The sequence below is a fragment of the Pyrgilauda ruficollis genome, unplaced genomic scaffold (assembly GCF_017590135.1).
Source record: "Pyrgilauda ruficollis isolate IOZ18807 unplaced genomic scaffold, ASM1759013v1 scaffold47, whole genome shotgun sequence".
NCBI classification, from domain to species: domain Eukaryota; kingdom Metazoa; phylum Chordata; class Aves; order Passeriformes; family Passeridae; genus Pyrgilauda; species Pyrgilauda ruficollis.
This window is the reverse complement of record NW_024526266.1, coordinates 2,039,691-2,065,607: the sequence shown is the minus strand read 5'-3', so window position 1 is coordinate 2,065,607 and position 25,917 is coordinate 2,039,691. Positions and strand designations below refer to the sequence as shown.

General features: G+C 56.0%; 1 protein-coding gene across 2 annotated transcripts; it reads right to left on the bottom strand.

Annotated features, from left to right (window-relative positions):
- Positions 1–12,508: 12,508 nt before the first annotated feature.
- Positions 12,509–25,911, bottom strand: BRINP2 (BMP/retinoic acid inducible neural specific 2). Of its 2 annotated transcripts, none has more exons than XM_041479108.1 (8): positions 25,781–25,911; positions 18,590–18,951; positions 16,454–16,644; positions 16,110–16,300; positions 15,651–15,756; positions 15,060–15,296; positions 14,658–14,880; positions 12,509–14,352 (listed from the first exon to the last, which is right to left on the bottom strand). In XM_041479108.1, exons 2-8 carry the CDS (start codon positions 18,883–18,885, stop codon positions 13,236–13,238), a joined length of 2,361 nt encoding a protein of 786 aa, XP_041335042.1. In that variant the 5' UTR covers positions 18,886–18,951; positions 25,781–25,911; the 3' UTR covers positions 12,509–13,235. The 2 variants fall into 2 exon arrangements, with proteins under 2 accessions (XP_041335042.1, XP_041335043.1); XM_041479109.1 differs by having other exon boundaries at positions 18,605–18,951.
- Between the last annotated feature and the right edge of the window lie 6 nt (positions 25,912–25,917).

Genomic DNA, 25,917 nt, shown 5'->3' with positions numbered 1-25,917 from the left:
TGTCACTCATCCCTCCCTCTCTGCCACAGCCCTGCTGGGATGACCTGTTTCTGGGTAAACCCTGGGAACCTAAAGTGCATTTCCTCCTGGGTTAAAATTTGATTTAGAAGAGATGGAAGTCTCCCCTCACTTTCCTAGTGTCGAGCAGAGCACAACCTGACATCCTGGCCCAGTGGGATTTGGAAGGCTCAAGATTCCCAGGACCTGTTGAGGTGTCTCCCTGGGCTGTAGTGGCCCTTCCAGGGTAGAAATCAGTTCAGATTTTGCATGACATAGGATTGCTCTCAGTGACTTTGCCAGTCCCAGCTGGAGCAGGAGGATCCTCTCTCTTCTTTGGCCCGGGGAGATACCAGGGAGTCTGCTAGGCTGCTGGCTAGCTTGGAGAGGGATGCAGGGAGGCCAAGCCAGGAGGGTTTATGGCTGTGGGAAGAGGCAGCACTTCATCCCTGTACTTGGCACTGCCGAGCCACCTCAGATCCTGTGTTCAGTTTTGGGTCCCTTGCTACAAGAAAGACTTTGAGGTGGTGGAACGTGTTTGGAGGAGGGCAACAGAGCTGGACATGGGCTTGGAGCACAATCCTTGTGGCTGAGGGAGCTGGGCATGGTTTTCCTGGAGAAGAGGAGGGTCAGGAGGCACCATGTTGCTCTCTACAACTTCCTGGGAGGAATCACAGAGCTAGTCATAGAGGTAAACAGCTGGGCATGGCATGACCCTGGGCTTCAGCACTGGGCATCCCAACCTCTGCCTTCGACTTCCCTGAACTCCTCTGAACCTCTGGAACTGAAGCCCCTGGCAGACGTGTGCCATCAGTCGCGGGTGGGGAGTGATCTGGGTTAGCATGACACTGATGTAAATTTAAAGCCTTCTTTTGCTCTCTCCACTAGCAGCCTTGTATTTTCAGGAAGAAAGAGAATGGGAAACAACTTTTTTAATGAAGTCGAGCATTTAAATTCTCTTTATACTTAGTCCTATCTGGAGCTCTTTACCCAAATGAAGCAGAAAGCATTTACAGCTGTATTTTCCATCACACCAACCAAGGAATATATTCATTTGCAGTAACATGGCACTCAATGAAGTGGAAAATAAGATCCCAAAATTGAGCTATGGAACGGTCTCAACGAGTAAGAAAAGCCCGCTTGGACTCCACTGACCACTCACTTTGGTTATGATAAAAATTAATTTGATTGAACACCTGAGCCATGGCAGAGGTGAGGCTGGCCCTGAGATCTCTCTGCTCGGGACTGGGTTCGGGGCTGGCTCCTCTGCCCTGGCTCCCACCTCTCCTGCTCATGGCTTTGCTTGCCTGGCAGGCCTGGTGCCTCCAAGGGATGGCACACGGGTGTCCCACCTGTCCACCCCACACACGGCTGCAGGAGGGGACAACGCCAGCGCCATGGCAGGGCTGGCTGCTGGCTGGTGGCAGCACTGCTGCCCGTGCCCACCGTGCACAGAGCGGGCATGTGGCAGCTCCGAGCAGGGATGGAGACGGTTCCTCCTTGCCGGCGCCGCAGCCCGCGGAGGACGTGAGCAGAGCGTTAAGCAGGTACCGGCCCAACGCCAGCGGAGGGCCTGCTAATTGCTTGTGATGTCTAGTCCAACTCCATCGGCACGGGCAACAATTGCTACTGGAAATGCAATTAATAATTAAGCACTCAGTGCTGGCAGGTGTCAGCAGGAATCCGCAGGGCCTGGCATCCCCCGCCTCAACGCCTCCCTCTGCCCGCGCGGGAGCAGGCAGCGCCGGGCGGGATGCAGCCCTCGGCTGCCTGGATCGATACCGGCGAGGAGGCAGAGCTGTGCCTTGAGGAAATGACTCGCTGGTGGAATTTCCCCAGCATGGATGAGGGCTGCCTGCTGTCAGGCAGCAGGATGAGGACCCAAGGCTGCCTGCCCAGCTGGCGAGACCTGTGTGTAGTCCCGTCATCATCGCAGGGATGCTTCCCAGCAAAATTCATCCTCACCTGAGACATTCTGTGGGTGTTTTCTGGTTTTGCTGTACAGACAGAGTGATTTTGGGTGGAGATGACTGGCAGCACTTCTCTGCAGTGTTGGAAGCCAGGAGCATAACCCCAGAGCTGGCACGGGGTGGCTGGGCTGCAGCAGCTGGATGATGGTGCCCTGTCCCAGGCACAGAGGCAGCCAGGGAGGATGATGTCTCTGCAAGGAGCAGAGACATCTTGGTCCTGGCTGGAAAAAGCAGCACCCCTATGGATTAAAATGTCTTCCTGATATGCTACTCTGGCTCAGTGCAGCCTCAAGACCCCCTGTGTCCCCGCTCACAGGCTCTGCCAGCATCACTTTCACTTGCAGTGTTGGCTGCTGCTTGTGATGACTTACAGCCTTCTTCAAGCTGGCTTTTATTTTTAATTACATTTTGCCTCTGAAGATGGGCTGCTTTGCTGGTTCATTATTTTCCTCTGCTTTTTTTTTTTTTGCTTTTCCTTTTTTCGCATTTTCCTTTTAAAGCCCAACAGGCTTTTGGCTCCCTGAGAAATAGCTTCACCCTTTAGGAAAGTGCAGAGCCTTTTCCCTGAGTAACAAAATGTTGATTTGCTACCACAGGGCTGAGTGATGGTGATTCCCTTATTAAACTGCACTTAGAGGCAGCAACTGTCAGGCAGGGATGGAGAGCTTCTCCGATAAGTTGGAGCTATTCATTATTAAATTATCTTCATTCACTTGAACATCTCATTTTCATTGAATTAGATGAAAAGTGCTCAAAGGCAGCTGCTGCAGCAGCTTGGAGGCTGCCAGGAGCAGCATGCCAATGTCGCTGCTGGCCTTTTCTCCTGCACCAGCCACATCTGACCCTTTCCCACAGATGGATGGGCCTGGTGGCTGGTGTAAATCTCCTGGAGTTGCACCTGCTGATGGCCTGACCTTGGAGACCTGGATTCACCAGCTCTGAGAGCTGGAGCTAGTGGGGATTGACTCCACCAGGGAATAAAGTGGTGTCTGCCAGCTTGGCAGTGGGTGTCCCCAGTAACTGGGGGCCAGTGTGACCTCTCAGGAGGGCCTGTCCCAGTGTTTTGAAGGAAGTGTGTTTTGCTGGGAGACTGCAGATGGATTTGGTTGAGTTACATAGGGCTTTGCCCCTGCTCCTGCTGTCCCTTCCCCTCCTGGGCCTCCCCCTCAGGGCAGCCACCCACCGAGTCGGGCCGGCTGCAGCCCTGGATGGCAGCTGAGCTGTTTTGTGTCCCGTGGTTGTTTTTGTGGGAGGCTGTTTTGTGTCCCGTGGTTGTTTTTGTGGGAGGATGCCATCTGGCTGCCTGATCTCTCCGCTTTCACCTTGGCACGAGCACCTGGCACCAGCCCCACGGCTCGGCAGCGGCCCAGGGGCTGCTGCCCGGGCCTGCCAGCCCGCTGCTCTTCGCGGCGCTTCGTGGAGCCTAAGCTGCTTTAAGGCTGGCCCCGAGGAGTGGGGGGCTTTTGTCTCAAGGCAAAAGAGCTTTGCCGTGCCCTGGCCTTCTTCATCTCTGTCCCAGCCATGTGTAAAGTTGCGTCTTTCCCTAGGAGAGCTCAGAATTAGGATATCTGGCTACTGCTCAATCCCAAATACCTTGGGAGCAGGCAGCGCCCCTCTCTGTGACAGTCTCGCCGGGCAGTGAAAACCCCTTTGCCACACTGCCCTGGGTGTGTGAAGTTCTTCTCACCTCCGGCCCACCATCCTCCTCCTGGCAAGGAACCGCTGGCCCTCGGAGCAGCTCCCCAACAACTGTTGCTTTTCCTCGCCAGCGAATCTTGCCCGAAGAAGCCGCTTTGATCAATGCGCTTGGATTTCAGCCTTCAGCCTTGATCAAGGCAGGAGGAGGGACGGGAGAGAGAGCGAGAGTACTCCGGGCTCTTTGGGGACGGCCTGGGAAGCGAGGCTGCTTCTCCAAGAAAAGCCTGCTTCAAAGTAAGAGGCGGTGCTGCCAGAATAAGAGTGAACCAGGCGGGCAGAGGAGGAGGAGGAGGAAGGCTGCTGGGTGCCAGAACTCCAGCTGGGATGGGGCAGGGGTGAGCCCAGCAAGGAATGGGGATGATGGCATTGCTGCGAGGCTGGAGCAGCTGCTGGGAGAGGGCAGGGAACCAGGTGCAGTGAAGGAGGAGAATCTACGCTTCCCCCTGTGCTTAATTCTGTACCAGACCTGTTTTTCTGTGCTTTTTCGGCTCTCCAAACTTCCCCAGCCCTGGGGACGTGGCACCGAGAAAGTTTTTAAAGTTCTGAATTTTCTTCTTTGGATCAGTGGTTTCCTCCCAGTCTTTGACTGATGGGGATGGTGCTGCAGGTCAGGTGTTATGGACTGGGATGGCTCTGGGATAGGAGCAGGGAGGACAGAGCATCCCTTCCTTGCCAGCTTGGTCTGGCTGTTTCAGCTGCAAGGGCTTTGTGTTGTATGAAGGGATGCATAAAGCACTGCTCAAGGTTTGATCAGATCTGAGCTTCTGGTTAATGGTAATTAATGGCCAGGAGGAGACCTCCTGGGGCTTTCTGGCTTTGTTTCCCCCATCAGTGCCAGGGAATTCTGTGTCAGCAGCTCTGGAAGGCATGGGCCATTCCTTTGTGGATTGCGTTTCCTGAGAGAGGAGCAAGAACTGAGCAGAGATGCAAAACCTGGAGGTCCCCATGGGCAGGAAAAGTCTCTGGCCAGAAGCCACCCTCTGATGCCAACCTGCTCCAGCAATCCTCCTCCTCCTCCTCTGTCCTGCTCCCCCTCTACCACTGCTGCCTTCCTCAGGTGATCACACATGCACCTCTTGCTTTTCCTTTCAGCTACAGATGGCAGGCAGGAAAACCAGCCAGCCAGATGTGTTTTTCATAGCTCCCAAGCCAGGCATAACTAAACATTTACATTTATTACCAATTAGAGGGGAAACAGACTGTAGTTTTATGTACTGTATGTGTCTGGATATATTTCAGTTTGTGACCTTACTACACCCCACCCCCAGCAACTAAATCTCTCTTGGTTAGGGGCAAAACCCTGGAAAGCATTGGGGTCCCATCCCAGCATCCCATCACCTCGTGATTAGATAATGTGGATCCCACCACTTTGTAAAAAAACCTGCACAAGGGTTTGCTCCTGGGTGAGGTTGCACATCCCTAGGCGTGCCCTGGAGGGATTTCCATGGAGGAGTCCATATCCTTTAAGTCCAGGTATGGATGTGACCACTGAGCAGCTGTCAGTGGGTGGTTCAGGAGTGCCAACACCACAGCAGCTCTTTAATGATGTGTGAGTCAACAGCAAAACACAAATAAATCCATAACCAGGCACTGAGCCCTGCTGAGAGCTGGGGAAGGAAGCAGGGGATGAATGTGCATGGTGGTGGTGCTGTCCCAGCCTTTAGCAGGAGGGTCACTGAGGGACTGATGTCCTAACAAAGTCCAGGTCCTGGCTGGCAGGGCTCCAGCCCCAAGCTGGTCATGGTGCCACTGCACTCTGCTCACCTCTGTGAGGCCAGCACTTAAAGCTGGGCTGTTTGAGGCATAAGGGCTCAGGACAGGGTCTGCAAGTGCCCATCAGGCCTTGGGCAGGCCGTTCAGGTGGGATGAGCACTTACTGGTTCTGTGGGGATACTTTGCTGTACTGGGTCAGTCACTCTTGATGCTGCCTCTGAGCAATGGTTAAGCTGCTAAGAAAAGCATCTCAATCTCCTTCTCCAGGTCACCATGCTCTTGGCAAGAGAGGAGGGAGAAATGTGGTGAGGCCAGGGGACGATGGACAACACTGTTCTTTAAACCAGGCTGTCCCACATCCTCCCTGGTTCTGGGATTGTGCCCCACAGCCACACTGTTGTGATGTGGGGTGCTGCAGGCACTGACCCTGCTCAGCCTTCCCATGGCTCCCCTGTGCTCCCTGCTCCCAGCAGGTCCCACAGCCATCTGTTCATGCAGCAGCATCCCAATTCCTTCCTTGCTCCCAGTTTTTGTCCCTCAGGGTGCCTGGAATCCTCTGGCAATCATGCCCATAGCTCACCTCTGGCTGTGCCCCCTGGATCCCTGTGCCCACCTCTGCCATTGCTCAGGCAACAAGCTCTGGGCTGGATGCAGGGCTGTATTTCCCTCCTTTTTCCAGGTGCTGCTGCTGGGGAAGCAGCCCAGACATAAAAGCCATGGGCAATGCTGTGCAGTGGTTGTGTGCATCCCTCTGGGCGTGCTGGGGGGAATTATTCCATCACAGGGAGCTTCAGAAATGCAATGTTTTATTAGAAGCCCATTAAACTGTTCAAACAGGTGATTAGGAGAGGGGGGATGGCACAAACTGAAGGAAGGTGGGGGTGGACTTCCACCTGAGCAAGAAAGTGGACTTCCACCTGAGCTGGGAGAGCTGTGGGGTGGATTTCCACCTGAGCTGGGAGACCTGCGGCTGGAGGGCTGAGGTCAGCTCTGCCAGGCCAAGATAAGGAATGAATAAAGCTGAGAGACTTGAAGGGGATGGGGCTGGAATGAAGGGCTGCAGTATTTTGGCAGAGAGCAGAAGGGACCAACCCTGGGGTGGAAATGATCCACCCCAACCTCAGCCCATGGAGGACTGTGTGGACATGTTTATCCCAGGGAAGGAAGCATCCTGCCTTCATTTGGATGGGAAGCACCAGGTACAGGATGAATCAAGTGTGTTACTAAGCTTGGCCACCAATCTTTGGGTGCCTCTAGAAAGGAACCAACACAGGGATGAGGCATGTGGGGAACCTTTGTCCAGCAAGGGCAGGAAAGGAGCAAGAGAGAGGTGCAGGATCTACTGCTCCATACATAAATTTTTCCCACTATCCTGCTGATCAGCAAAAGCAGGAGACAGTTTAACTGGAGAGTTGGATTTAAGATTTAAAAAAATCATACTTTATTTTTTTCCTCCTCTTCTATAACTGTGTTGGAGTGTGACAGGGTGGGAGCTCTTGGCAGCTGGGATATTAAATGTTTTTCCACATGGTCTCTTGATTATTAATGGATTTTAGCACTCGACAAAGTAGAAATTAGGAGATAAAAGCTATTAGAAACTAATTTGGGTAATCACTGATTCTGTTCCCCCAGGAGCCTTTCTGAGAGTGTTGCTCCCAACACCACTGCCAAGTCTCAGGAGAGAAGGAATCTCTTTTCAGCAGTTTCGTGGGCTTTGGAAGAGCCCCCTGATCTATGGCCAATGAGGAGATGACCTGAAGGGAGAAAGCCTGATCCAAACAACACTCTCCTTCCAGCAGCCTCCTGGGATTTATAGGATTTCACATCCCTGGACACTATTTGGGGTGGTTTATGTGCCACATTTTTTACTGTTATGTTGGTGAAACAACCATAGAAACTAGCTTGGGAAAACAAGGTGGGAGATAAATCCTCGTGGCGTGGGCTCTCCCAGCAATAAAATGGACTACAGGTGGAGAAATAGGCCTTTGATACCCTTTATTTCCTTCAATTCCCATCTTCCTGAGTGGATCAATACCACCAGGGGCAAGGAAAGGGTGAGGAGCCATTGCAGGGAAAAGCTGGAAGGGAAAAGCTGGAAGGTGGTAACTGATGTAGCAACCACTGCTGATTTTTAAGGCAGATGGACTGGGAGGGTTTGTGTATCCCAGAAGGGTTTGTGCACAGAGAGGAGGATGCCTGTAGGCTGGGAGAGCACTTTTAAAAATAATTTGACTGATTTTTCTCCTTCTTTCTTGCCATCCAGTCAGTCTCCACTCCCGGCATATGCAGTAGGAGCAAAAGGTCTGTCTTGCAGATTTTTATGGGATTTTATTCCACCCTACAGGAAAATCCCTCCAAATTTCATCCCATCGATACACCAAATTTTGCCCATCCCATCCCTTGGTCCAGGAGCACAGAGGTCCTGTGGAAGCAGTGTCCTGGGGACAGCTCTGAGGGTCCCAGGGGAGCTCCATCCCAGGCAGGGGTCGGGGTGCAGGGGGTGAGGTAAATCCCCCAGCCAGGCTCCTGGCTGCGGGTCAGCTGTGTCCCTGGCTCCAGCATGGCTGATTTACACCGGCTGTGGTGACACCCCAGGGCAGGGCACTCGTATTTCATGGATGGGGATATTGCTGCTGGCAGCAGCAGCTCCCAGCCAAGAGCTCAGGGAGGAGAAAGCTATTTGCCATCGTCATCCCTGGTCCTCTGCAAAATTTTCCGCTTGCAGAATGGGGGGCAGTGAACAGACTTTTATTTGATGGTGTCTGAAGAGGTCTCCAGGTTCTCCTCAAGAGCTGGGAGTGGCTGAGGGCACTCCAGGAGGCCGAGGGCTGGTGCAGGCAGTGGGGTTGGGTGGGTGAGGTTATGCTTTTTGATCTTTGCTTAAGGAGGAGTTGGCAGGGAGGGAAGAAGGGAGCTGACGGACTGGGGCTGGGGCTTCCTGAGGCCCCCACCAGCTGGAGTCATCCCAGCTTCTCACTGAGCTCCTAGTGGGGACATTGGAGGGTGGCTGGGGCATCTCCTGCATGCCTGGGCTTGCAGAAACCTCCCTGTTGCCTGCTCTGTGCTGATTCTGCTGCCTCCTTCAGAAACTGTGGCAGGAGGCTGAGGAGGAGGAAGAGGGAGGAAGAAGCTGAGGTCACCACCATTTTAGGAGGTTGTGAATTTCCCCCTCATTCTCCTTTAGAAGTGGTCATTTACCACAGACCCTGTAAATCCTCTCTGGAGAGAAAACACCAGGGAGCATAGCATGGGGGGATGAGAGCCCTCGGTGGCTTTGAAAGGGATGGCAGAGAGGAAAAACAGCCCACCACTGGCAAAGGGGGCAAAGGGACTGAAAGAGAAAGAAGCTGAAAATGTGCTGAAGCAGCTGATGACAGCCCAAACAGCAGGAGAAGGCTCCTGCCTGCCAATTAATGAGGCTCTGGTGCTAATTTGCCACCTTGACTGCACTTCTGAGCTTGTCAGGAGAAGGGGGAGGAAAAAGAGAAAGATGAGGCTAAAAAAGAGCCGGCGAGGTTTTGGTTTGCCTCTTGGCTGTGCAGATGTCACTGGGCTTCAGAGAGGCAGGGGAAGCAGGGGGGGCTGGTGGCAAATCCCACCAATCCACAAGCCTGGCATGTGAAGAGAACGATGACAAGTTTCCATGGGCTCGTGTTGGCAGAGCAGCTCTAGGCCACGGTGCTGCCCAACTTAGGGGTGCCAACTTCCCCGGGGATCACATCCCACCATCTGCTGGGTTAGCTGGGAGAGTGGGAGGTGATCCCGTGGGAGGCACCCAGGAGCATCTCTGGTACTTGTGGTGAAACTGAGTTACCAGGAAGGAGTCAGAGCTGCCCTGTGCTGGGGCAGAGGGGGCCACAGGCAGCTGGGCATCTCCTGCCTCCCCCAGCATCGCTGTCAAACACAGAGCAGATCTGCTGGCAGCTGCCTGGTGTGGCTAACAGAGCTGCAGGAGCCCTGGGCAAAATTCTCAGCGTGAAGCTTCCTGCCAAGCCAAACGCCTGATTCCCTCTTCTTGCCCATCCTGCAGCCCAAACCCAGAGACCACGGGGATGGATTAAAAGCAACATCTGCACCAGTGTGCTGTTTGCATGCAAAGCAGAAGAGCTGCTGCCAAGGAAGCGTGTTACCTGGAACTCTCCCAGCCCTCTGTTCTCCCCCGGGATGTTTTCATTCCCGTGCATCCACATTCTTCTCCCAGGCTGACACAGTATTAGCTGGGAGCCACAAGGGGTAAACTGAGTCAGGCTGGAGCAAGGATGCAGACTTAGGCTCAGAGCCTCTCTCCATGCTGGCTCTTCATGTCAAAGCTGTCCTTGCTGTTTGGGCCCAGCCTGATGCAGAGATGCCCTTGGGCCACCACCTCACAGCACACAGGGCTGGAGGCTCAGCCAGTGCTGCAGGAAAAGGGTGAAGACAGGAGGGGGGAAAGGCTGTAGGTTACGAAGGTGGAGCTGTGGGCTGTTTGCTCAGGTGCAGCCCATCACAGCCCACCACTGGCTGTCTCAGGGTGGCAGATGGAGTTAGACCAGCACCAACCTAGGGGCCATGAGCTCTCTCTGCCCTGGGAGAGCTGTGCAGGTAACCCCATCCTGCTGCCTGGGCTGGGGGTGAAACATCCTGGCCCTTCCCTGGCCTCCTTTTCCCAGGCAGAGCTGCTAAACAAATGCGTCTGGAGGGAACCAGAGTGTCAGCAGTCAAGCAAGGGAAGCGCTCAGGTTGTTATTTAAAGGCCATTTTCTGGCTTTCATACTGCAGAGAATCTCATATAAACACAGAGCCTAGAAAGGGACAACCCCAAACACACCAGTTGTTAAAACCTAGTGGGTTTGATGCTGAATTCCTGGTTCAGGCTGACTGTTTCCATCCTGAGGCCAGATCCTGCTGGTGCTGTGCAGCTGCAGCTCTCCAGCCAGCCCTGCTGCCATCAGCACTGTTCTGTGCAGGGGAAAGCACTGCAAGGTAATCAAATGCTGACCTCCAGTTATTAACCTCACCCTTTTAATCACCTCCACTGAGTGCCTTAATTGCTGGGCAGGGATGGGAGGGCCTGGTTGCTTCCACCTGAGATTCCCAGGCAGCCTGGCAGTCCCCTCCCAGGGCATGCTGCTGCTGCTCTTCCTTTAACACACATATCCCTAAAAAAGGTGGAAATGGTTCTCTTCCAAAATACAGCAATTTAGCAGCCAGATTTAAGGAACCAACTCTGTTTCTCTGCATTGAAGAGGGGGTGCAGCCCCATGGTGTTGGGGGGTGGGTGACCAAGGCCTTGTCTGCCTGTCCCTGTGCTTCCCAATGGGAAGTGCTTTTGCTGGGTCAGGGCTGTGCCAGCTGCCAGCCTTGGAATGCCATGCACAGCCTCATTCCTAATGGGAACTGGCAATTTGGTGCTTTTGGGCAATAGATTATGGCTATTGCTGGGGGGCTGTGGAAAGAGGAGAGTGCAGCCCCAGGGGAAACTGCTGAGGATGCAAAGAGCTGATGGCTTATCCCTCCAGCTGCCTGCCTCCACCTACTCCCTGCTTTTTATTTTTCGCATCAAATTAAAAATAAATGGCCTTCATCCACCTCCCTCCTCACACACAGGACTGTTAGGGCATCACCTGGCTCCATCTGGAGCCTACACAAAGCCAGAGAAGTCCAGGGTCCACCCCTTGATGGGTACCTTGAGGTGCTGCCAGTCATCCCAACAACTCTTGCATTCATGTTCAGGTGGGTTTAGGATGTGGGACTGGTTCAGGGCACCAAAAAATGTGGTAGGAAGTGCTCTATCTAGAGGAGATGGGATGAAGTTGAGGAATGTTAGCCTGACACATGGCCCAGATGAAGATGGGGAGAATCCCAGAATGGTTTGGGTTAGAAGACACCTTAAATCTCATCTTGTTCTAACCTTCCACAGGCAGGGACACCTTCCAGTAGAACCAAAGCCTCATCCAACCTGGCCTTGGACACTTCCAGTGATGGGGCAGCCACAGCTGCTCTGGACAACTAAGAAGTGGTGGAATATGTACAGCAGAAGCCAAAATAATCCTCCCTGCAGCCCTGCCTGCTCAGGAGCACTGCTGGCCTTCATGCCTATGCCCTCCCCATCCCCAGGCTGATGTCTGCCAGCTTTGCCTGGCGAGCCCAGAGGATGGCTTTGACTTTTCATTTCCTCCTGGTGTGTTTAATTGCCTGATTTTTTCCTTTCCCTTTAGCACTGGGAGAAAGAGAGGAGAGGTGGGCAAAGGAAGACAGATGTGTGGAAAATAGAAGTCTAGGTGACAGATTGAGGGCTGCTATAACCACAATAGCCAGTCTGATGGATTGATAGATTAGACAGGGAATATAAATAGCAAGTATGGTTTATCTATCCCCGTTTTATTTTCCTCTTGTCTGTCTCTTTATCTCTCCTGGTGTTATTTTCCTCCTGCTTATCTCTTTATCTGCCCAGCCCGAGGATGGGGGAGAGGCGGGTGACAGAAGCAGGATGGATGAGTTCAGGTTTCCACCGCCTTTGCAGCATCCAAGCAGACAAGTTTTGCCAGCTGTGGAGGATTAGAAGGCAGCCTCGGATCTGCACAGATTCACTTTTCCCACCCCTCTCCTTTCCCTGCACCGTCCCCTCTGTCTGCACGCCCTCCCTTGGGGATCCCTGCGGTCAGAGGGTCGGCTCCTTCCTCTCTCTGCCTCATCCTTGGCCAAGGAATGAGGGCAGGCACTGGAGCAGTGAGCTCTGCTTGCCTGGGTACCTGGCATTCCCATCTGACAGCCGGGTAGCTCCACTGCTTGATATTCCAGTCAGGCACCCAGTACAGCAGCGGCAGCAGCACGGGGAAGGAGGGAGGGAGGGGAGCCACACAGCACGGCAAAAGCCAGGACTAGGGATGACAGTAACTGTTCTGTTCTTTTCTTTCTTTTTTTTTTTTTTTTTTTTTTTTAATCTCAGTTGGTTTTGGTTGCTCTTTTGCTCAAAAAAGGCATTTTTTAAAAAATATATTAAACAGATACATTTTACTAAGATGTCTCTTGGCTGGAGCCACTGACAAGAAATGACACTCCCCAAATGAATAGGCTTAAAAAAACCTGTCCCAAACAAACCAAATAAATAAATACATAAATAAAACATTTTCTTTTTCTTTCTTTTGCATTAGGGTTGTTTTGTTTTTTTTTTTTTTTTGTTGGGTTTTTTTTTCTTTGTTTTGTAGGGAACCATGGCCCAGAGGTCTCCACCGGTGTCTGTGATGGCAGCGTCCCCGGCGCAGGTGCCAGGTCCTTCCCAGGCAAGGGGTGAGAGGTGCCTCGGCAGCGCAGCAGACACGAGATGCTCGTGGAGAGGCCCCAGGGGAGACCTGCTGGGCCTCCAGGGCCTGTGCTGTGGACCCCCAGCAGCACCGTGTGCGAGGGTACGGCTGCAGGATGGATCATGGGGGATGCAAAGGCAAAGGTGCCAGTAGAAACCTCTTAAAAAGACTACAAAAGTTGGGGTGGCGAGGAGGCGGGGATCCACTGGGGGATCCTTACGGTGGGTTAAGCACCTGCTCTGCCGAGACCAGCAGCTGCCTCTGGCCAAGCCACACGCCCCTGGGCCACTGGCACACCTCCCCAGCCACCTCCGTGGTGGCCACAGTGGCATTGTCCCCGCACTCGGAGCCAGTCTGCACTGCACGAGCCATCCCTCCTCCTTAGTCCCCCTGGCATCCTCCATCCGCTCGAGCCCTGTGTCTCTTTGGCCAGTTGCTGGGTGTACCATGGAAGCACGCGGTTGGCACTAAGGTAAGGCCTTGATTTAAATTTTTAGGGTGGTTCTTTCTCTCTCCTCCCCAGGAAGTCTTTCCCCCCAGCCCCCTGGCGCCGAGGTCTGAGTGCTCCCGGCTGTTAGCTGCACAGCTTGCCCGTCTCCTGCTCCAGCGCGTTGGGCAGCTTGGAGTTGAAGGCTCTCAAGGAGGACTGGATCCTCGCCACCTCGTTGTTGGCCAGCTTCAGCCGGTGCCGGAGCAAGCAAGTGAAGAGGTCCAGGCGGATTTTGCCAGGGGGTGAGAGCCTGTTCACCCGGTCCCTGATCTCCAGCAGCTGGAGCATGGCTGAGTCCTGGGAGCCCTGCGTGTAGGGGTAGTCCAGCTGGAGGATCAGGTCACGGATAGCGTCCGGCTCAAAGGGCAGGCTGTAGCCAAAGACTTGCAAGCTGTTGATTTTCATGTAGCCCAGGTTCTTGGAGGGATCTGACATCTCCAAGGGTTCATAGTAGATTGTCTCATTGGAGCTGTCATCCAGAGACTTGATGCGGCTCCGCAAGTAGACGTGGACGGTTTCAAAGAAGGTCTTCCACTTGTTGCCCAAGGTGATCGTCCAGTTTTGGCACTGGGCAGAGGCATCTACGGTAGTCCTTTCCCAGTCTGGGAAGCTGCCCTCATTGACAGGCATGAACCAGCTCTCTGAGTGGCTTCCTCCAAAGGGGTTAACATAGATGGCCATGACGGGCTCCAGGGTACTGTTCTTGGTGAGGCAGATCTGCAGAGAGAGGGCCAGCATGACGTGAACCAGCCCGGGCTTGTACTTGTTGCTCTTCAGGGTCAGGAGCATGCGCTTCCTCCAGGAGGGGTCGAACCAGCTGCCCAGGCGCATGTCGTTGCTGATGAAGATGGAGTGCACCTCGATGCGGCTGTCCCGTTTCTGCAGGAGGTACTTGAGCTCCAAGTCCTGCAGGTCAGTCTCCAGCCCCAGGTAGTGCTCCAGTGAGTCGGCCACTTCAGGGCGGCAGAAGCCCTGGGTGAGCACGTAGCCGTGGTTGCAGGTCCCGCAGCGGGTGCTGTTGTCCTGGTCACAGCTGGCACAGGCTGGCCCCTCGCCCAAGGCACACGGTATGGACCCCTGGCAGGAGGGCTGCTCGGAGGGACAGGTACAGCTGTGGCTTTCTTCCAGGAAGGTCCCAGGCACGGTGGTCTCGCTGCAGTACAGGAGCGACTGTGCGCGGCTCCACCAGTAAGGGAGGGACCTGGCGCAGAGGAAACACACAAGAGAGGCTTAGATGGCATCTTTTGGGATGTGACTGACTTTCCCTAAGGATGGAAGAGCTGCCCACCTCGTGTTTGTTTTCTGCTCCGCTGGTGGCCCCCCCCATAAACCCATTTTTCACCTTCAGGTTTGGACCTGATCTCTCAGGGCCACATTCCAAGCCGGTACAGCCACTCCTAGGTGGGTGCTTCTCCAGTTGCAGCCACAGGGAGGTAGCCCCTGGCTGTGAGCCACCCTTGGGGCACGGGGCAGTGTCCCCAGCAAGGGCTGCCATGGCACCCCTACCTCTCCTTGGGCAGCTTGAAGCGAGGCTGGCGGTGGCAGCGTTTGCTGAGGTTGAAGAGCCGCCGGATAAGCCGGTAGGTTTTCCTGGAGAGCAGCTTCAGGCTGGTGCCCAGCTGTTGGTAGCGATGCTGGACATCCAGATCCATGGTCCAGAAGTGGGAGATGGCTGTCCTGTTCAGGAAACGGTCCGTGGGGAGCCTTTTCACCAGGGCCTGAAACTCCTCTGTGGGGAGAAGGAGATGGCGTCAGGGACTCTGGAGAGCAGGCGGTGAAGGTGGAGCTGAAAGCAATCTCCCTCCACCCGAGCTCTTCATGGTGAGAAGACCACCCTGGAGACCCAGCAGCCAGCCTGGACTGCTCTCAGGGGGAAGGAGATGCTTGGTGGGGTCTCCCCAGCCTCACCTGACTCCTCGAACTGGCTGTGGTGGCTCTCCCAGGCTCGGCCAAGCTGGGCCAGGCTGCTCTCCAGCGCCTGGATGTCGGCGTCGGGGCAGTTGCAGCGGGGGAAGGCGGGCTGGCACTGGCAGCGGCAGTCGCTCCGGCGGCACACCAGCTCCCCGGCAGAGCCGCAGGCGATGTAGCTGAGCGCGGCCGCCACGAACCTCTCCCGCAGGTAGGAGGGGAGCACCGTCTGCAGCCCTGGAGAGGGAGCAGCCCCGAGGGCATCAGGGCACGCACGGAGCCCCTCAAACATCACCTGGGCGAGGAGGGTACGAGCCTTCCCCCTCCCCAGGCTCCCGCCCTCACATGATTATCATATCAATTTGCTGTGGAGCCGCTTGTCTGGGCTCTGCATCGATCTTGGCTCCTCTTGGCAGACAAGCAACAACCTCATCCTGCCCAGTTTTCATTATTTTCCTCCCCTCTCCTCCCCAGCCCTGAAATTAGAAGCAGCATCTCATGCCAGCATCCTCCCCTGCAACCCCGCGTGCACCCACAAGCATCCCATGGTAGCACTTGTCCGCCCCCACATCCCCACGAGCCCAGTCCTACCTTGGAGCTGCACTTTGTTCTCCGGGCTCTGCACCAGGACAGAGCTCACTGAATCCAGGTTGTCATAGTTGCTGCAGCCGAGTGGCCCTGTCCGTGTTTCTGTCACCTAAGGTGGGGACACAGAGGCGGTCAGGGGTACAGGAGGGGACACAGGGTGCCCTACCCCGGTGAGAGTGCTGCAGATAATCCCTGACCCGCCTGCCGAGCCCCAGTCCCCTTAGCAGGGCGATGGTCAGAGAGGAGAACTAATTATCTGCTAATTAGCTTGTTGACAGGCGGCAGCCCGCTGAAAAATGTGCCTTTATTAGCGTGCCCAATTTCCCATAAATAATGGGAACGTGTTAACTTTCCCTGCTCTCTCCTCTCTGTTTCAGGATGCTGTTTCAGGTCGGGCCAGCTGCGAGGGGCCCTGGGGCTGCTGTGTCCCGGCGCTGGCCCCTCGCTCGCCCCCTCGCCTACCTTGATGGCAGCCGTGGCGATCTGGATGTGGTGCAGCCGGCGCAGGGTGCTCTCCCGGTCGATGAAGTAGGAGGCTGCCAGCTGGTGCAGGGTCTCCAGCGAGACCCCCGAGCTGTTCCCAGCCCCCGCCGCGGGCTCTGCCCTCCGGCTCAGCTTGCGCTTGTCCACAAAAATGGTCAGGGACTCCTCTCCTGGGGGGACATGCGATACTTTTGGAAGGCTGCTGGGCTCCCCCCGTTCCCTTTCTTGGCCGTGTTCCTCCTGCAGTGCTTCTTTTCCCACTCTCCCTCCTTTGCACAGTCCTTGTGCGAGGGGTGAGCAGGACTGAGCCCCCCAGCACTCACCTCCCAGCGTGGCAGCCAGCAGGAAGTGCGTCCCATACTTTTTGATGAGGCTGTCGGTGATCTGCTGCGGGCTGGGCCGACGCCCCAGCAGCCGGATGTTGCGGATGAATTCAGGGGCCAGGGGAAGTGGAAGGCTGAAGAAATCTTTCCTCTCCAAGGCCAAATTGTTCACCTTCCAACGGGCAAACTCTCTGTGGGAGGAGAGCGGCAGTGGGGAGAGGGTGTGAAGTGCGTCTGGCCATGGCACATGCATGCTCTCCTTCCTCTTGTCCCCGATTTCCAGCTCAGGACAGGTGGAAAACTCAGCTTAGAATCATCCCAACCTCCCCATTGGAAGTGAAGGACCTGCTGCCAGCTATGGATCCAGCCAGGACAAAAGCACCGTCCCTCCCTAAGCCATTGATGGTGATAAAGAGCTACAAGCAGCGGAGATGCCTGCTATTGATTAATCCAGCACCTCCGGAAGGCATTAATCACAGCCCAGGCAGGGCTAGACCCTTTTCCAGCCCTTTGGGCTGGCTGCAGCTCATCCCTCCTCCAGCCCTATGCCTATGGATCCAAGTGAAAATCCAGCATCATGGTTTTAAACATCAGCAGCATTTTGTGGGAAGCTGGAGGTGTTGGGATCTGGTGGGTCCCCTCAGAGCCCCAGATGCTGTGACTGTGCCACCCATCCTGTCACTGCCTGTAAAACCCCACAACCAGCAGCAAATTCCAGCCTAATCTTTGGCATTTGGCTCTAATTAAAACCAGGCAGTGCCTTTCAGACAGTTTTACCAGGGCTGGCTGGGAAAAGAGGGAGAGGGAGGGAGGGAGAGAGGGAGGGAGGGAGAGAGGGACCAGTGGATGGGTGCAAAACAGCAGCTGCTGGGCTTGGCAGATGACAGGCTGCCTCCCATCATGACTTTTGTGCCCAGAAGATGGGATGCAGGGGCCAGTAGCAGAGCTGAGGATGAGGCAGGGGGGATGCTGCCTCTCCCCCTGCACACACACTTTCCCTTGGGGCTGGGGTGCCAATCCCCACTCCCATCCCAGAGGCAAACAAGCCCCAAAGGCTGACAGCAGGTTCTCTGTCTCTGGGGAGGTGTGAGCCAGCTGCTGTCCCTCTGGCTGCTCCTTCCTGTCCCACCACTGTCACCAGCAGCATCCCTGGAGGATGCAGGTCCCTCTGCATGGCATCATCAGCACACAGGAAAGAGGAGAGGAGCTCCCTGGGGGTGCTGGGCTGCACAACAAGGCTGCAATCCCAGCACCCACGTCAAGCATTCCCAGGAGGCTGTGGTCAGGCTTTGCTTTGCTGCTGGAAGCCCTCAAGGCTCAGCACCGGTGGGGAGTGGAAGGGAAAGGGCTCATTAGCCAGAGGGGACAGCCCCAGTTAGGTCCAGGAGGCAGTGGAGTGGAGCAGGCTTCCCATGGAGGCTGTCACACGGTGGCCCTTTGCTGTGGTGAGCAGACCCCACTGCTGCCAAACCTGGTTCTCTGCTGGCAAGAAACCCCCTCCAGCCTTGGCCCCCATGCATACAGCATCCCATAGTAGTCCATGGGCTGATGGCACTGGGGACATGCCAGGGGGTCAGTCAGGGTGGCTTTTCTCAAGTCCCAGCAGTATCCTAGCCCCAGAGGACTGCCAGTCCAGGCAGGTTCAGTAATTTGGCACAGAGACATCTTTGTGCACAGAAAAAGGACCAAAGAGCATCTTTGTCCAAAGGGCCTGGAAGGTGGACACCACGTGCACATTGCCCCTTCTGCTGTCCCCAGCTTCCCTCCCGGGGCAGGAGATCATCAGTAGGTGGAGGATGTCCAAAGGGACTGGAGTACACGAGACCCATCCAGCCCAGCGGGCTCTGTGCCTCCTGCCATAAGGGCTGATTCCATCTCAACCTGTGCACCAAATCCCTCCCACCTTAGGGCAAATTCTGCCTGGAGCCCAGCCTGGCCACACCATGAGCATCCCGGGAGGGGCTGCTATTACATTCCCTGGAAAAGCAGCATCTCACATCCACCCACCTGCTGTCTGCCCCAACGGGCAGCCTCTTCCCACACGTGGGGGTCTGCTCATGCGGATTAGAGAGGGTCTGCCTCCACTTTGCCGTGCCCCCACGGCCCCCCACCCCACAGCCCCTCACAGCCTCTCACCTGTAGATCCTGTACCTGGTGGTGAAACCCTGCCGGTAGCGCTCCATGAAGTCCACGTACTCCTGAGCTCGGTAGAAGGGACCCCGGTCGCTGAGGAGCCAGTCGAGGGGCGCCCGGGCGGAGGGAGAGGAGGATGAGGAGGAAGAGGAGGCGGTGGCGGGGGCTGCATGGCCCTGGGGCGCGGTGCTGCCCGCCCCGCCGGCCACTCCCCAGCGGCAGCAGGCGCTCAGGGCCAGCAGGGCCAGCGGGAGCATCGGCGGGGGCCCGTCAGCACGGGGGAGCTCCTGCCGCCCCATCCTGCTGCTGCCCGGCCGGCTTCTTCATTCTCTCACCCCGCGGCAATCCTCCGGGACAGCCCCGTCCTGCAAGGCCAAGCGGGGAAGCCCGTGAGGACGGCGGCATGGATAGAAAGCAGGAGCAAGCTTTGGAATGCTCGCTGGGATGCTGGCAGAGGGAAAGCCGCGCATCAGGCATGGAGTGGTCATGCCACAGGAAGCAATGGTTTATGGGGCTGGGGGTGCTGGGTGCTGGCTGAAGTTAAATGAAATCCTGGCTGATGGCTGTTTGAGGAATTTCTGGCTTTTTCTTTCTGTTTTTCTCTGCTGTACATCAGCCTGTCAAGCTGAGCTTGCTGCTGTGGGCTGCCCTGCACCCTGCATTGTGGGGACAAATGTCACGAGCATGTGCAGCTCATTTCAGGTGGGGCTAAAAATTATAATCATGGGGAACTGGGAAAATGAGCTTCTCCAGGTATGGACTGGATCATGTGTGGTTGATGTTAGACTTCTCTTTGTGTCCTGCTGATGGATGGATGGATGGATGGATGGATGGATGGATGCCCACTCCAAGGCTAGCTAGGCTGATGGAAGTAGTGTTCTGAGTGCAAAGATGGAGCTTTTCTGGCAGCAGCAGCAACCACAAGGCCAGAATTTGCCTGAATTTGCCAACAAAAGTGGGAGATGGGGATCTGCAAGGTCTGGCCAAGGCCAGGTGTGCTATAAGGCAACAACAGCTGTTAGCCTCAAAACAGGGACCCCATTGCTGCAGTACTGCCAGGGAAGATGGTTTTTGTTCCAGGAAGGCGGCTGGAGCCCAAATGCCCATCCCTGCTGAGCTCACACCAACCCTGCGTTCTCCCAAACGGGGCTTTGCTGGATGAATCATCATGCTTTAACATGTAATAATATGTTTTTTTCAATTTTTTCTCCCTCTCTTCTATTTTTAATCCCTTAAGGGTGCCCTTTGATTACACTTTCCCAGCTTCTCGCTCAGCCCTCGAGGCTGGGGCCCTGTGAATTTTGAACAAAAGCTGAGACTTTCGCATCACCAGGCTGGGGTGCCAGGGCAGTGAGGTGGGCAGGAGCAGCAGGCAGGGCTTCTGTTCCCCCACGCTCTTTTTTCACGTGTCACCCTGGTTTTTCCCAGCCTGGCAGGCAGCCACATGACAGCCCAGTCACTGCCTCCTGCCCCTGGCACGTGGAGTCCCCCACAGCCACGATGTGACCATATCCTGACCCAAACCTGTCCCATGCTGGGGTCGGGAGCAGGCAGTGACAGGTTGGTTTCCTCACTCTGTGCCTCAGGTGTTGGAGGGGGCATCTGTCATCCCCAAAAGGTGGCAAGACCCAATGCCAGAGGCTCATGGAGCTGCCACGTGTGGGTGGTGGCTGAGCAGCCGAGGCTGCCCCCTAATCCTCCCTGCCTGCAACCAAAGCTGGGCCGAGGGCAAGCAGGCAGATGGGATGCAGAGTCTGCCTGAAGCAGACCTGCACCTTGCTCCCCTCCCCAGGAATATCTGCCAGTACAATTAAAAATTGATGTGGCCTGGGGACCAAAGGGATCCTCAAAGCTCAAGATTAAACCCCCCCAGCTCCAAGCTGCCTGCAGCCATGGGTCCTGCTGCTGTGCTGATCCAGGACCAGCTGCTGTGTCCAGGAGAGAACAGTGGCAGCCAGGGTCTGGCAGTAAACTTCATGGCTGGTTTAGATACTGACCAACCCTGAGCGATTTGATCCCTTTCCTACACAGCAAGGAGGAAAGCAACACTCTGCATCTCATCTGAGAAGCCGAGGGAGGGTAAAGCCTCCTTGAACAGCTTCTTTCTAAACCCTGCCCATGGAAAACATTGCTTGTAGCATTAAATATGGCTGTGACAGCAAAACACCTTGTTTAAATATCTGGTGCACTGGGATTCTGCCTGTTGCCTCACAAACAGGCCTGGCACACCCTGTCTCCTCGTCTCCCATCATCATCCATGGGTTTTAAGTGGCTCCTGACCCACCTCCAGCTGAGATGGGACTGGGCAGGGGCTGCTCCCTGGCTGTGTCCCTCTCCCTCCTGCTTCCATACGGGTCTGTAACAGCCTGGGTCTCACAGGGGATGTTAAAGGGGGTTTAAAGTGGTTAAAGGAGATGCTTTTCCACAAGTGCCATGGGACATATGCCTCATCCATCACCACTTCACACCACCACAGCCTGGTTTTGCACCAGTCACTTCACCACCTTCCCTGAGGCTTTCCTGGTGTAAATCAGAAGGACACGGGAGTGTTCTCCCTTTGATTCAAAGCACAGAGAGGATTTTTGCGGGGTGGGACACACCAGGCAGAGCACTGCATTTTCCATCAAACCATCCTAGACATTAAATGCTTCCCACCAGCACTAACCAGCCCCTTGCCATTACCACCCTGGGGGGAATCTCCATGTGCCTTCACCAAGAGGGGCTTCCCATGCTGTCCTTCCCCTCCAAATCCCCTGTCCTACCACAGCACCACAGCTAAGGCAGCAAGCATCTGGCTCACCATCATGGGGATGGATATTATGTACAGACCCACTCTGGGCCACCTTTTCCCTTAGGCTGTGGTCCCTAGACCAGCTAGACACCATCTCAGCCTGCTCTGACGCCTTCCCTGGGGAAATGGATATTATGTACAGACCCACTCTGGGCCACCTTTTCCCTTAGGCTGTGGTCCATAGACCAGCTAGACACACCATCTCAGCCTGCTCTGACACCTTCCCTGGGGAGCTCATTCTGAGATTCCAGGCTGAGCATGGCATGTTTCCCTGTGGCTACTTCATGTTTTACTACAGAGCAATAAAAATAGGATTTGATATTTCCAGCACTTGGCCCGGGCAAACTGGTACAAAACCAGTGAAGAATCCCTCCTGGCATGAAGCAAAGTTTCCAGCCTTGCTAAGTGAGCTTTTATTCACACATCCCTCTTATTTACACCGAGTGTGCCGGCACCTCCGAGGGAGGCTCCTGCTTGGGGACGGGTGATGACGCACGCCAGCATCCTTGCCAACAGGAACTGGAGTCCCAAGTCAGGCAGGAACGAGCAAGGAAGGCCTGTGTGGGGGCTGCACTGAGCTATGCAGCAGCTTATCCCCACGGAGCAGCTTTCCTGCACCACTGTCAGCTGGGATAATTTATTTCCTCCTATCGATCAGGAGTTATAGAAAATAAATACATGCAGATATTGCCATAACTCTGTATAGTCCTCAATCCCTACAGCTGGGGGGAACTGGCTCTGCTTTGAGGGGAAGGGGGCTGCACTGCTGCTCTGTGGGGTTGGGGCAATGCTTTTCAGGGTGCACCTCCACATGCTCACATCAGGATCCTCCTGGGATGCTGGGGAGAGTAAAGCTCTTTAGAAACAAGGAACCCTTTGACCTTACTACTAGAGCTGGAAATAACTTTCTAATCACTTTTCCTTGATCCAAAAAAATGAAGACTTGATGAGAAGCATTTGACAACTCTTTTTTTTCTTCTTCCTTTTGATTTAGGGTTTTGCATCACAAAAGTTGGAAAACTTCCAGCTTATTTTTTTTCTCCTCTTCCCCCTTCTATAAAAACCCCAAAGCAATGGAAGAAGAGCACCAAAGCAAATATTCTTGGCAAATTTTCCTAGGACCACCTCTTTCAGGGCCGAGTCCTCCTGAGCTTCTTGCAGCCCGCTGTGTCCCTGTTGCCTGCAGCAGAACAGCCTGGTGCTCCTCCAGTGCTGGCTGACGCATGGCCCACACTGTCACTTGTCATGAGCTACATCTTGGGAAGAGCTTGTGGCAATTTCCAGAGCCACTCCCCACCCTGGGGATGGCAGTGGGGTCACTTCTGCGGTGGTGCACTCTTCCAAAATGGATTGAGAGGCTGAAGGAGGGATGGGAGATGGGGGTGTTCAGGCGAGCTGCAAAAGCCTCCCTCTACTGCCCTTGGGGCTGGCAGTGACAGCAGCAGCACCCTCAGCACAACAAGGGAGTTGTGCCGAGGTCCCGCTTGCTTCCATGCCGACGGCATCTCCAGAGCCACGCACTCCACCGCCAATCAGGCTGAGCTCGATAATTAAGACGTTAGCTAATTGTTAGGGACATTAACATTGATTTGTGCCCTTTCATGCTGCAGGAGCAGATCTGGAGATACAGCAACCGGGAAGCGTGCACTGGGGAGAGGGGCAGTGGTGTTTGCCAGGTGCCATTGGGAAGCACAGGAAGATTCCAGATGGACTCTGGAACCACCTCTGTGCACGCTGAGCTGAAGCCCAGAGCCAAAGCAAACCCCACAGTCCATGGCAGGTACACAATACCATCGGTGGCAGAGCTGTGGGATGTGCCCAGTCACAGGGCTGGTCCCTGGGGCACAGTGGGAGCAAAGGTGCATCCGTGCAGGAGCAACGGGGAGGGGTCTCGAGCTCCCTGGGGATGCCTTTTAGTGGGAACAAACATCAAACCTAGTGACTGAGTCACCTTCTCATTAAACATGGAAAAGCTTTATCAAATTAAGGCCACTTAAAAGAGCCTGGGCAAAGGCTAAGTGCAGTTTAGCATCTGAAGTGGATTGACTCAGCTGAGCCATGTCTATCTGTGAACTCACGCAGGCGCCCAGGCCACCTCTTTTGCTCTTGCACACCTCAGGACAGACAATCCCAAAGGGCACAATTCTAGCAGGATGCTCCCACTGCTCCCAAGCCACCAGCCTCACTGGGGCTTTGTGGAACCCACCTCCCCTAGAGCCAGCCCTGCCTAGAGCGTCTCCTCTGCCCCCTGCCCCGGCTCGATTGTGGCTCGCAAGGAGCTGCAGCGCCGGGCTCGTATCCGCACGCTCCCAAGGAAGCGCCAGGGCCTCATTGATCTGCCGGGGTAATTAAGAGAGCGAAGCAGGCACCGCCGGAGCGACAGCAGCGCGGTAATCGCTGGCAAAGTGGGCACGGCAGGGTGCTGGCAGCCACCTGGCAGCCGGCCTCGGCGACACGGCTGCAGGCAGGAGCGTGGGGACAGCCACCTCGGAGCCGCCGTGGCTGTGAACAGATTGTCGCTGGGCTCCCGCTAGCCACCCTCTGTATCCCGTTCAGCCCAGGGACTGCAAGTCGTTGCCCTCCTCTCATCTCATGAGACCGCTTAGAAAACCTGTAGGACTCAGTGACTTGGGTTCCTTTTATTAGCTTTTCTTCACATCCCCAAGAGCGAGACACTTGAAGATGAGAGTAAAGGAAAATAGCAGAAAATCCCAGGACTCGGGGAGCCGAGGATTTGCATAAGACATCAAATGAGTTGAAGCCTGGGCTGCTGTCAGGGGAGATGGCAGCTGCGTGCAGAGTCGCACCAGTGCCATGTGTTCTGCCCTCTGGCTTTGCACACCCGAGACTTTCACACCTACAGGCAGAAAGCCTCTTAAATAAAGCAAATAAATGTGCAAAATAGAATTTCCCCCCTACCACCAGCACAGGGATGGCAGCAGCAGCTCTGGCTTCCCCACCTTGCACTGAGCTCTCAGACCAAAGAATCCCTACAGATGGATCTTTGGGACCAGGGAAGAGCAGCCCTGCACACAAGGGGATGGGGAAAAAGAGGAACCCTGTGCACAAGAGGCCAGAGAAAGAGAGCAGCCCTGCAGCCTCCTCCCCAGGGAGGATGGCTCCTTCCTCTTAAGAGATCCTGCAAGCTCAGTACCATCCTTATGCAGGAGCTGGGGGCAGTGCAAGGTGAGGAACACTGCTTCCCTTTCCTGCCTTGCCTTCACACAAGTGACAAGTGTCACGGATGGGCAACGATGCACAAGTGTAGCTCAACGTTAGCAGTGCATGATAAATAAGGTGGTGGGTGGCTGGTGTTGGGCAGAGAGGGAGCGCCCCTCTGGGGTGTCAGAGTGGGGCCACTCCCCTTTCCAGCACCCTGCTGCTCCCCAGGTCTCCAAACTGTCACTGAACGGCCACCAAAGACAGACAGCTTCGCTTCGGAGAAAGTGCCGGGGCCTCATCGCAACATCTCCGGGGCTGGCAGGGACCCTCCTGGCTGCTGACAGAGAGGGGACACTGACATCTGCCGGCAGGTCGCACCCGGCCCCGCAGCGCCCAGGCTCGGGGTGCCCGGCCCCGGGAGCACGGTGGGGCACGGCGGGCCCGCCACTGCCGCTCCGGGGCAGCCACAGCGGGTCCCCTGGGCAGGGACAGGCCACCGCTGCGCCGGGAGCGGGTGCGCCCCAGCGCTTTAAAGGCACAGAGTTTTGTTTCTTACTGGAAAGATGAGTGTTTAGGGAAGGGAAGGGAGCCTGGCAGCGGGGAGCCCCCGGGCTCCCGGAGCTGTGCCGGGCAGGCGAGCAAACATCTCCCGGCGGGTCACGCACCCGCTGCTCGACCCGATGCTCCGGGTGGCGGAGCGGGGCCCTGCGGTGCGTGGAACGGGCGATTCCCCCACGGGCGATCCCCCCACATGCTATTGATGATCGGGGCCCATCGGAGAGATGCGCGTTTTAACATTTGCGGGGGCATCTCCCCCGGGTCCCTGCGGGCGCGGGGTGTCTCACACCAGCGTTTCACACCGAGCAGCGCACTCAGCGCGCAGCAGCAGGTCCCAGCATCCCGGCATCCCGTTTATCCCGGTGGCCCGCCGGCACCCGGTCCCCCCGGGCCGGACGCAGCCGCCCCTCAGCGGCCGGGCCCCGCGCCGGGGTGGCTCCGCCCGGGCGGGACCCGGTGCCCTCCCCTACACCCGAGCTCGCCGGGAGGCTGCGAAGCGAGCCCGGAGCGGGGACACAACTTGACCAAGGTCACCGAGCCAGCCGGCGTCGGTGCCCGGGATCTCCACCCCTGCGGGGCCGCCGCTCGCCCCGCAGCGCTCCTTCCCCAACCCACCACCGGCGGGACCCCCGCCGGCTCAAACCCCGTCCCGCAGCTCCTCCCCGCGACCCCGCAAGACTCACGCCAGGCTCCAAATCAGCGCCGGCGGGGCACCGGCCGCCTCTCCTTGGCGTCCCGCTCCGATCGGCTCCGGCTCAGCGGCCCCGAGCGCTGCCCCGCCGCCGCCTCCGGGCCGCGCCATGTGCGGGCGGCCGGGCGG